The 11,423-nt window shown below is 50.0% G+C and overlaps 1 protein-coding gene across 1 annotated transcript; it reads left to right on the top strand.

The window, feature by feature from the left end:
* The first annotated feature begins 332 nt into the window (after positions 1-332).
* LOC136503918 (uncharacterized) lies at positions 333-9,938 on the top strand. Its single transcript, XM_066498839.1, has 7 exons — positions 333-838; positions 1,819-1,884; positions 1,961-2,182; positions 4,277-5,854; positions 6,296-6,371; positions 6,692-9,634; positions 9,726-9,938. Exons 6-7 carry the CDS (start codon positions 7,448-7,450, stop codon positions 9,936-9,938), a joined length of 2,400 nt encoding a protein of 799 aa, XP_066354936.1. The 5' UTR covers positions 333-838; positions 1,819-1,884; positions 1,961-2,182; positions 4,277-5,854; positions 6,296-6,371; positions 6,692-7,447.
* The last annotated feature ends 1,485 nt before the right edge of the window (positions 9,939-11,423 follow it).

The following is an 11,423-nucleotide window of genomic DNA, read 5'->3' as shown; positions in this document are numbered from 1 at the left end:
TTGCTGGTATATATGGAGAAGCTGGAGTCGATATAGTAAAAAAAAATTGCCTCCTAATTTATTAGAACCCTTCAATTTGGAACACGTACAGCCTGTTCGCTGAGTCATAAACGATTATAAATTTTTAATCAAAATAGTATTTTTCTCTCATACTAAATCAGTCAACAATAATAATAAGCCTCAGCCAACAGGCTGCTACCCGAGCAGCCAGGGCACCCACGTTAGCAAAAAAAAGATTTCCACCGTCTGCATCTGACGTCTGTGGTTACCTCCACCGGACGCTACTGGCCCACGTGTCGCCAGGCGTAAGGCTCCCCTCAAAAAAAAAAAATCGCTCCCACTCCTCACAAAAAAAAAAACTCGCATCCTCTCGTCTCTCCCGAGGCGGCGGCACACGGAACGCCGGCACCCCCGGCGGACAGAGCGCCCCACCGCTGCATCGCCTCCTCCGCTTCCCCCACCGCCGCATCGCCTCCTCCGCACCCTCTCCCTCCCGGATCTCTCTCCTCGCGGAGGCTTCCGGCCCTCGCAGTGCTCGACCCGCACGGTGGCGGCGTCCTCGATGCGTTCACCTTCTTCCTTCTGGGCTCTCGCCGGCGAGCGAAGCGGCGGCAACCAAGTCGCTGTTCCTCCTGTGACTGCGTGGACCACGAGGTAAACTCCCATCTCCTCTCTCTCTTTGCCCTCACTCTCTACCTATCTCGTAGCAGGCGCCATGGTCGAATGAAGGGATAGGGCCTGGCGTGGCGTCTCTGAAAATACCACCGCCGAAATCAAGAAGCTCCACTAGATGCAGGAGACCAGCGCCCTCCTCTTCCCTGCCGGCACCAAGAGCAAGGTGATTCAAGCGTGCCTTTCTTGATTAGCAGCCTGTGATTTACTTTTGTCCATGCTGCTGCTTTATATCTCAGTGCTATACTTAAAGTTTTCTGGATCGATGATGCTTACGTCCAGTCTGCAAGTACCACTCTTGAAGTGGTTGTTAGCTGGTTAATAATTGTTACATACTATATTGAACATGGACCTTTGTTTCAGAACTCCGTTGAACATGCACCCAAAGACATTTGTCACTTGATTAACTCACCCGGCAGCTGGAAAGAAAATGGACATGCTGTTCATTCCAATTCTCCCTGTAATAGTTTTGTCCCTTAGATAGAAGTAATTACCTTTTGCTTACTTAAGTTACCATGGCATTGTAATCGTTAAAGATTAATTAGCGTACGCTAAATTACTCACCTTCTCCGTTGTTCATGGTTTTAAGAAACTACTATAGATCTATGCCTAGATTCGTGCATGCACAGTATGTCCATCAAGTCCTCATAATGGAGGCACGTCACCTCCTACAGCCCCTGTCCCAAATTAATTTTGGTAGTTCTGATCTTGATGGCATAGTTTCAACTACAGAGCTTAGCTATTGATTTGACCCTGTTTAATTTGAAGACATTGATTGTTGCCTCTTCTTTGATCCATCATGTGTGTTAAACTATCTAAAGAAATGTTGATGATAAATGGGAACTTGCCACTTTCATACCGATGCATACTTGCTAATGTATTTTCGACGGTTTCTTTTAGTGCTCTCATTTCTATAGATGAGTTCACGTCCATACAGCTAGCCATCTCACCTTTCATAAATGTTGGCACTTTGAAGGGTGAAACCTCATGCTGAGAAACTATTTATATGTATCTTTTTTGTCGAATGTAAACTCAACTTCTATGATCTACAGATTGCAATTTCTTTTCACTAGTTTCTGTAGTCCAGGTACAATAGACTAATTCCAATGTGAATAAAAACATGATGATTCTTTATATTTTGTATAGACATTTAGACTAAGCATATGAAACTGGGAAAGGATATAATGTTCGAACAGATTTTCGAACTCACAGGTATTTCCTTAATACTCATCACCTAATAAACAATGTTGTTTGATTCTCCAATTCTAGATTCTCCTTTGACATGTAGGTTACTCGAGCAGTTTCTGATAAAGAGTGTTACCATATTTTGGTGGTGCTATGATATCCTATCTGGATTACTTGAGCAGTTTGTGATAAAGAGTATTGCCATATTTTGGTGGTGCTACGACATCCTAACCGGAAAGATGGAACCATCTGTGAGTTCTGATAAAGACCATCTGTTGGTCTGCTGGCTTACAAATCCATGTACAGCTCTCCAATGGTGTCTGGTGTGAGTATCTATCTGCCATAAGTAGTACATATATACAGTTAACAACGTTTTTTTACTGTTATTTCTGCTGTATATAGACTGTTATAGCTGCAAATATTTTCCAACCTGTTTTCTAGAGTACAGAAAACTTTGTGTTTGATTTGTTCACTATCAACTGAAATGTGGCAGAGGTAAATCAACTCTGACATTTTATAGTTTATATTGATTTGCATTTCCCATCTAAGATGCACCTTTCCTCATCCACATGGTACAGTAAAAAACACATACCTGATCATGTTTTCGATAGTACGCCCATTGTGCATGGTAACGAACAACTCATCTTTTCTGATCCCCACTATGGACGGCTGACAAGAACCCTGCTCAGCTACAACAATTCATCCAGTGCCCTGGTAGACATATTCGTCGTTTTGTGTTCTTGCCTACATATTCTACAGAGCACTCTCTCCTGATGTATTGAACTACATGTCTTACACCATGGACAAGCCTCGCTACAAACCAGGCCACAACGTGCCTTCAAATATATATGTATCTAGAATGTTCTCTGTTTTATAATTTGGTGTCAACTTTTCAGGTTTGCCTTCTGAAAGTGCATTTGCCTCGTATGTGAGTTTTGGTGTATTGATGACATCCAAATTAGGGACTAATGAGATCTTAATAAGATATATTGCAGCTTTAGTCCCTTGAAAGTTTTAAAAGAGTTGGTCTAAGATAAAATGGTATCCCTCAATCCTTGAAGTTAAAAAGGCGGGCGAACTAAAAGCGCTCTCTAAAGTTTTTATCTTTTGTTTTGACTTTAGGATTCGTCGTACTATAAAGAGGGATGCAAGTTTAGATGGTCTGAGGAAGATAACAAAATCAAAAGAGAGACACTCTAGCATTTCACGAACATGTAGAATGTTTTTTGGTGACTTATGGTGTCAGAAGTCTTGACGTGAGTCGGAACTCCCGACTGTCGGAAGTCCCGGTGCCCAGTGACTTAGCCACGGTGATCCTGACGTTGGAAGTCCTGACGTAAGTCGGCACTCCCGATGGTCGGAAGTCCCGGCTCTGGCCGGCAGTCCCGACGCTTGACCTCTTAGCGTACCCATAGTATCAGCCTTTCCCGACATGTGTCGGAAGTCCCGACAAGCATTGGAACTCCCGACGTTGACGTTTTCACAGTGACCTAGACCTTGCTTTCTACAGTGTTTCCTATTGAGATCAGAAGTCCCGAGATCTGTGTCAGAACTTCCGACGTAGATCTAAACGGTTGGATTTTTTATGAGTATAAATAGCTCTCTCCTCTCTTCTAACCGTTACTCACTCATTTATTGTAACCTACTCATGGCCAAAACAGCTTCCAAGCACTCAAGGCTCCCTTCTCCTCTCCCCTTGGCTCCTAATTTCGATTCTCTAAGGATTTGAGTGATAGGAGAGTGGATTGAGTGAGAGAATCATTTTTGCAAGTTTGAGCACTTGATTTTTTTCGTCAAGCCGGTTGGATTTGCGTCTATTACTCTTGGAGCTTTGCTCCTAGCCGGCTAGGCGTGGCCCAAGCGATTTCATCTTGTGGAAGAGCATTGGAAAGTTTGTATTACCCTTGATTTTTTAGTCGAAAACTCAAGTGACCTTTATTGTTTCCTTGAGAGAGGCAAGGAGGTGGAAGAGACTCTGACCTTTGTGGTCACCTCAACAACAAGGATGTAGAAGCTCCTTTATAGGGTTGCCGAACCTCGGGATAAATTATTGTGTCCCGCGTGCTTCTTGTTGTTGTGATTTGCTCGAAATTACTTGTATTTGTTTATCTCTCTCCCAAGCTTCCTCTTAGGGTTTAGACTCGATCTACGAATTAGAGGTATTTCGGCGTCAAAGGGAGTGACCCAACATCTTTATCTAACCACTAGGAAGTGGGCTTGTAAGATTATTTATTCGCAAAGTTAAATTTGACACTACTTTCGTAGTTCATGTAGGTGTCGGGACATCTGACAGTTTGCGTCGAAACTTCTGACGACGTCGGGAGTTTTGACCCAAACTGTCGGGACTTCTGACAGTGGTTGACAAATTTAAACTTATCATTTGCAGTAAATTTTTAGATATGCCTATTTACCCCTCTAGGCATGGTTAGATTCTTTCAATTGGTATCGGAGCAGGATCTTCTTTTAGCGTTTCACCGCATGAGAAGGAACAATGTCGGACACCGAAAAGATGCAAGCCAATGCCACCGAGATGACCAAGCAAATTGCAAAAGAATTGATGGCTGAGCAAGTAAAGCTTTTCCAAGATGAAATGAAGAAGATACAAGATGAGATGAGCAAGATGAAGAGTTGAGCAAGAAGATTGAAGATGCTATAAGTGGCAAGAATGATGCAACCAAAGACAACGCAAGTGACATTGGTGGTGTTAAAGAAAATAGTCATGGTAAATGAGTCTACTCCAACACCGGTTTTAACTACGGGCAACTTATCAAAGGTCCACCCATGCATTTCCCCACCATCAACTATGGCAAGCCACCTCACTTTGATGGAGCAAGATACTCTAATTGGGCCTACAAGATGAAGATGCATCTCATTATCGTAAGACTTTGGAAAGTTGTGAAAGTTGGTGTGATCATTCTCACCGATGAAGATAAAGAGATAACTCCGGAAGAAGCTTTCAACCTCCATCAAAATGCACAAGCCGTAACTTTGCTTGTCTCAAATTTGAGTCCGAATGAGTTCAACAAAGTAAATAGAGTGGAAAGTGCCAAGCGTGTTTGGGAGATATTGAGAGTATCTTTTGAAGGAGACAAGTGTGAGAAAAGGCAACATTGAGTTACGCCATGGTGAATTAGAAAGGTTTGTGTTCTTGCAAGGTGAGACAACACAAGCAATGTTTGATAGGCTCATGACATTGGTCAACCGCATAAGAGCTCTTGGTAGTATTGAATGGGATGACAACAAGGTGGCTAGAAAGATATTGCGAACTTATATAGCCAAGAACAACATGCTTGCATCCGTAATCATGGAAAGGCCTGGTTATGATGAGATGACACCCCAAGAATTCCTTTCAAAGCTCAAGCATCATGAGTATCTAGATGAAGATGCAATCAATGCTCATAATCAAAATTCTAGTGCAATGGGATACAACAAGAGTGTAGCCCTAAAGGCAACTCAAGCTCATGAAGACAAAAGTTCAAGTCAAGAGAAGAAGAAAGTGATGGATGATTCCTCAAGTGGAGAAGAAGATTCCGATGAAGAGGTTGCATTTGTGATTAGAAATCTTAGAAAGTTTATGAAGAAGAAAAGCCACCACAAGACCTATGGTGATGGAAAGAAGAGGTACAAAAAGAGGTTTTGCTATGGGTGTGGTCAAATCGGTCACTTCATAGCCGATTGTCCTAATGAGAAGAAGAAGAACAAGTACAACAAGAATGAAGACAAGAAGAACAAAGGCAAGAAGGAAGACAAGAAGAAGAAAGGCAAGAAGAAAGGCAAGAAGAGAGGTGAAGCTCATCTTGGTGAAGAGTGGGAGTCAAATGATAGTGACTCAAGTGATGATGAGAAGAAGAAGAAAGGAGCTGCAAACATCGCCATCCACCACTCTTCGTCACCGACCATGAACTTCTCCGACTCGACTTCACCACCAAAACTCTTCTCCAACGTCATCGACAACAAATACTACACTCCAACTTGCCTCATGGCTAAGGGGGAGAAGGTACATGACTCACCACTAGGAAGTGACATAGGTAGTATAATCTAAAGCTGATTCCTGATTGAGGTAAAAAAATAGGGATGGAAGTCCAGTTACATAATTCAAAATAGATCAAAAAAAGTAATTCAAAATGTTTATATATTGCACTTCTATTTTTTCGTTAACCTTGGAAATAGACCAAAAAAGTAATTCAAAATGTTTGCTATGGTAATGCTCCAGTTTATTGCACTTGCCGTTATTGTTGCACTGTCCTGTTCCCTACATATTTATTTGGATACCAATGCAACATGTCTTTTCTGGGTATATATTTAACAAAGTAAAATATGACTAAATGAACATTTGGAAGTTCTAAAAATTATTGGAATGTAATGATCTAGAGTGTTTGATTGTAGATGGAAACAACACATATCAGTATGTAGTCCGACATTGTTTGAATCCCCTCAGGTAAAAAATGGATGGACTGATAAAAAGGAAGAGTAAAAGGAGTGATACCTGGAACAGGAGCTGCAGCAGTCTATTGGTAAGTGAGTGACTGGTCCTACCCTTATGTGACGGTGATATTTTTAAAATATTTATTGTAAACGAATTTTAGATTGCTTGCTTTTTTTTACATATGAAACTGTTTAGATCCAACACTTGATGACTTCATACATTTTCTGAGTTTGGATGTTGTTATAAATATTTAAGCTTCAACCTTTCTTTCTATGTGCTCTCAATGTGTTATAAGTAACCATGAAAAAATATATTCTCTGCACTAATTGATGCTTTTGTTTGCCACGTGTCAACACTTGGCTACCATCTGATTCATGTTTGATTTCCTGCACCATCAACGCAACAAAGGAGCACTGGCGAGGAGGACCTGCACATTATCTTCAAATATCACATGAAATTGCTAAAGCATACCGCCATATTTCACTCCTGCTTTTGCTTAGTTCTGTAATTTCAAAAAGGTGTGTCCAACCTGGAAGAAATACGAAGCAATCCATGTAATTACAAAAGCATCTAATGATCTGTTCATGTGATGTAGGCCTCTGCACAGGTAAAAAAGTTAGCAACATTTCATGCCCTTTTTTGCCAGGTGCTCACTATGCTAGATGATAGTTTTTTCCTCTATCTTTAGAGTTACCTTCTTAGTGTCTAGATAAACATTTACTTTTGAATATGCAGTAAGAAATAACCAGTGAAGAAACCCACTGTTATGGTTGGCAAGACGTATGAACGTCGAGCCAGGGACCAACGTGCCTGAGCACGGGCACCATCGGCCAGAGGCCAAGGGTCCAGACTTGGTCAGCTATCAGTTTGTTTAGATTTGATTTGGTTACAAGTTTCCTTAATTCTAGCGTCAGGTTGTTGGGTCAGATTGTATAAGAGTCAAACGTTGCAACTTAATAAGATTAGCCTGGGATTGTGTCACCTTGACACCCTTGGGCGCCTGGCACCCTAACCCTATCTGTCTCTATCCCCCTCGCTTCCTCCAGCGCAGCCACGGCGTCTCGCCGCCGCCAGCGCCAGAGTCAGCCCCTCCACTCTCCTCCGTACGCATTGCGTAGCAAGACCAGGCGCCATACCAACCTGGTATCAGCTCCATTGCTGCCCATGGAGTCCCCCGCTTCCACCACTGCTCCATCGCCGTCGATCCCACCCGCATCCACCACCAGCCCCACGTCGAGCGTGTCGCTGCCCCTGGTGAACACGACGCCGCCCGCGTCGCCACCCACCCTGGCCTCGATCGCTGAGATGTTGGCCAGCATGCAACTTCAGATGACCGCCATGAACAACCACCTGGCGGATCAGGGAGCGCGCCTTTCGGCCCTCGACGGCAGACCGTCGTTCCCTCACTTCGGCTTGCCAGGGTTTGGGGGCGTCCCTCGCCTGCCCGCGTCCTCCTCACCGGTGATCACGGAGATCGCGGCCGCCACTGCGGACTCCTCCGCCTCGGCACCGGTGGCACCGTCCATGCCGCTGTCCCTTCCGGTGCCACCACATCCCCAGCACCCGGCCGCGGCACCGCCGGCTTACCACCAGGCGCCAACGCCACCGCCCGGGGGGGTGCCGATCACGCAGATCAGGTTTCCGCCCTCCCCATCGCCAATTCCAGGGTTCGGGGCTGTGGCTCCTATGCCGCTTCCGGCCTCCGCTCACATGGCCCCATCACAACTGTACCCGCCGCCGCCATCGGAAGGGGAGTCTGCAGTTGTGCCGAAGTACCACAAGATCACCTTCGACACGTACGATGGCCGCGATGATCCCTTGGGGTGGCTCAACAAATGCGAGCAGTTCTTCCGCGGACAGCTCACTCGGGAGGTCGACAAGGTGTGGATGGCCTCATATCACCTGAAGGGAGTCGCCCAGCAGTGGTACCTTGTACTGGAGACCGACATCGGCCGTCCAACATGGCCGGATTTCCGTCGATACTGCCTGCAGCGCTTCGGCCCTGCCCTCAACACCAACCACCTGGCCGACCTGGCCAGGCTGTCGTTCGGCGCCAACGTGGACGCATACATGGAGGCGTTCCAGGCCAGGGCAGCGCACGCGGGGGACCTCACCACGCTGCAGCGCGCCAAGCTCTTCACAGGTGGCCTCCCTGACTACATTCGGGTGGATGTTGAGATGCACCAGCCCCAGAACCTTCAGCACGCCATGTATTTGGCTCGAGCCTTCGAACGTCGCAACGCGCCACAACGTCCGGCCCTTTTCGCTCCCCAGCGGGCCGCACGCCGTCCGGGGGGCGCTCCGTCGACCATGCCAGCTTCCGCGTCGGGAACCACGGCCGACTCCACCAAGGCATTCAAGCGGCTCACACCCGAGGAGATGGCGGAACGCCGAAAGCTCGGCCTCTGCTACAATTGCGACGAGCCGTTCGCTCGCGGGCACAAATGTGCCCGTTTGTTCTACCTGGAGGCTCCCGATTACATCGTGGAGGAGCCGGAGGACCTCGATGACGTGCCGCACCCGGCTGAAGAGGCCCAATTCGACCCGGAAAAGCCGATGATCTCTCTGTCCGTGGCGACGGGAATTCGGGCGCGCGACACCATGCAGCTGCGCGTCAAGATTGGCGCCCACGAGCTCACGGCACTCTTGGACTCAGGGTCGACACACAACTTCATCAACCCTGAGGCAGCACGCAGCGCCGGCCTTCAGTTCTCCGACAGCGCGGGCGCCCACGTCATCGTCGCGAATGGCGACCGCGTTGACTGCCAGGGCCTCGCGCGCGACGTTCAGCTGCGGATCGGCACCGAGCGGTTCACGGTGGACTGTTTCTCCATTCCCTTGGCGCCGTATGACATGGTCCTCGGCCTCACATGGTTGAGATCGTTGGGGCCCATCCTCTGGGACTTCGCCACACTGCGCATGGCGCTCTCCATCCGTGGTCGCCGGGTGGTGTGGACCGGCGTCGGAGCGCCGGCCGCGGCGTCCCCGACGGCCCTGTTCACCACAGACCTCTGCATCGACAAGGGCTCCGAGCGCGCCCTCCTCGACCTGCTGCTAGACGCCTACCAGGACGTGTTCGCCGAACCCGAGGGGCTTCCACCGGCCCGGGCGTGCGACCACCACATCCATCTGAAGCCCAACACCGAGCCAGTGGCGGTCCGGCCGTACCGCTACCCCCCAACTCCAAAAAGACGAGCTCGAGCGGCAATGCGAGGCGATGCTCCGGCAAGGGACCATCCGGGCCAGCACCTCACCCTTCTCCGCGCCCGTGCTGTTGGTGAAGAAGCAGGACGGCTCGTGGCGTTTCTGTGTCAATTACCGGGCCCTCAATGCGGTCACGGTGAAAGACAGGTTTTCAATCCCGGTCGTCGAGGAGCTACTCGATGAACTACACGGCGCCAAGTTCTTTACTAAGCTGGATTTGCGCTCCGGCTATCATCAGGTGCGGGTTGCTGCTGCAGATGTCCACAAGACGGCGTTCCGGACACACCACGGACACTTTGAGTTCCTGGTGATGCCTTTCGGCTTGTCCAACGCACCGTCCACGTTCCAGGCGTTGATGAACTACGTCCTCAAGCCGTTTCTCCGCCGCTGCGTCCTCGTCTTCTTCGACGACATCCTGATCTACAGCTCCTCATGGACGGAGCATCTCTGACACCTGCGCGCGGTCCTCGACGTTCTCCGCGCGCACCGGCTCCACCTCAAACGGTCCAAGTGCGCGTTCGCCACCTCGGCGGTCCACTACCTCGGACATGTCATCACTGGGGAGGGGGTGGCTATGGACACGGCCAAGGTGGCAGCTGTGTAGTCCTGGCCGCGCCCTCGCGCCGCGCGCGGCCTACGCGGTTTCCTCGGGCTGGCCGGGTATTACCGGCGGTTCATCAAGGACTACGGGATCATCGCCGCGCCACTGACGCAGCTGCTTCGCAAGGACGCGTTCCAGTGGTCCGACGCGGCTGACACCACCTTCTCCACCCTCAAGGCTGCCCTCACCGCCGCACCAATCCTGCACCTGCCGGATTTCGCCGCCACATTCGTCGTGGACTGCGACGCCTCCGGATCGGGCTTCGGCGCCGTGCTGCATCAAGATGGCGCGCCCATAGCCTTCTTCAGCCGGCCGTTCGCCGCACGCCACCTCAAAGTGGCGGCGTATGAGCGCGAGTTGATCGGGCTTGTTCAGGCGGTGCGCCATTGGAGGCCCTACCTTTGGGGGCGGGCGTTCGTCGTAAGGACGGACCACTACGCCCTCAAGTTCATGCTGGACCAGCGCCTATCTACAATTCCGCAACACCAATGGATTAGCAAGTTGTTTGGATATGATTTCAGGGTGGAGTTTCGTCCCGGCCGCTCCAACGTCGTCGCTGACGCTCTCTCCAGGCGGGACGGCGAGGCTCCGCTGCTGTCCGTCCTTTCCAGGGCGCACACGGCCTGTTTTCAGCCGTCTCGGTGCCTACCTTCCGGCTCTTCGACGATTTGCGACGAGAGGTGGACACCGACCCCGCCCTGCGCGCGCGTCGTGACGCCGTGGCCGCCGGCGACCACGGTGACTCCTGGTGTGTCCGCGAAGGGCTGCTGCTGCACAAGGGGCGCGTCTTCGTGCCTAGCTCATCGCCGATCCTCGACGACGTCCTCCAGCTAGCCCACACGGGGGGCCACGAGGGCATTCAGAAGACGCTGCTCCGCCTCCGCACGGAGTTCTTCGTGGAGCACGACCGCCGCGTCGTCGGCGACTTCGTGCGGTCCTGCGCGGTGTGCCAGCGGAACAAGACGGAGACGCTACACCCGGCCGGGTTACTGCAGCCCCTGCCGGTGCCATCGCGTGTATGGGCGGACATCTCCCTCGACTTCATAGAAGCCCTGCCCAAGGTCCATGGCAAGAGCGTTCTGCTCACGGTGGTGGACAGGTTCTCGAAGTACGCTCATTTTATTCCACTCGGCCACCCGTACACAGCCTCGTCGGTGGCCCGCGCCTTCTTCCAGGACATCGTTCGGCTACACGGCTTCCCGGAGTCCATCGTCAGCGACCGTGATCCGGTGTTCACGGGTCATGTGTGGCGCGACCTCTTCCGTCACGCCGGCGTCAAGCTCCGCATGAGTTCTGCGTTCCACCCGCAGACAGATGGGCAGTCCGAAGCTATCA

This window comes from Miscanthus floridulus, chromosome 14 (assembly GCF_019320115.1).
Source record: "Miscanthus floridulus cultivar M001 chromosome 14, ASM1932011v1, whole genome shotgun sequence".
Taxonomy (NCBI): Eukaryota; Viridiplantae; Streptophyta; class Magnoliopsida; order Poales; family Poaceae; genus Miscanthus; species Miscanthus floridulus.
Note: the sequence above shows the minus strand (reverse complement) of the source record. Positions and strands in the feature narration are given on the sequence as shown.

What these genes read in the sequence shown, in the direction of transcription:
- LOC136503918 (XM_066498839.1), top strand. Translation starts at nt 7,448, where the DNA reads ATGGAGTCCCCCGCTTCCACCACTGCTCCATCGCCGTCGATCCCACCC. An exon ending in GCGGTCACGGTGAAAGACAG is followed by an intron (nt 9,635 to 9,725) that starts GTTTTCAATCCC and finishes GGCTATCATCAG; the next exon opens with GTGCGGGTTGCTGCTGCAGA.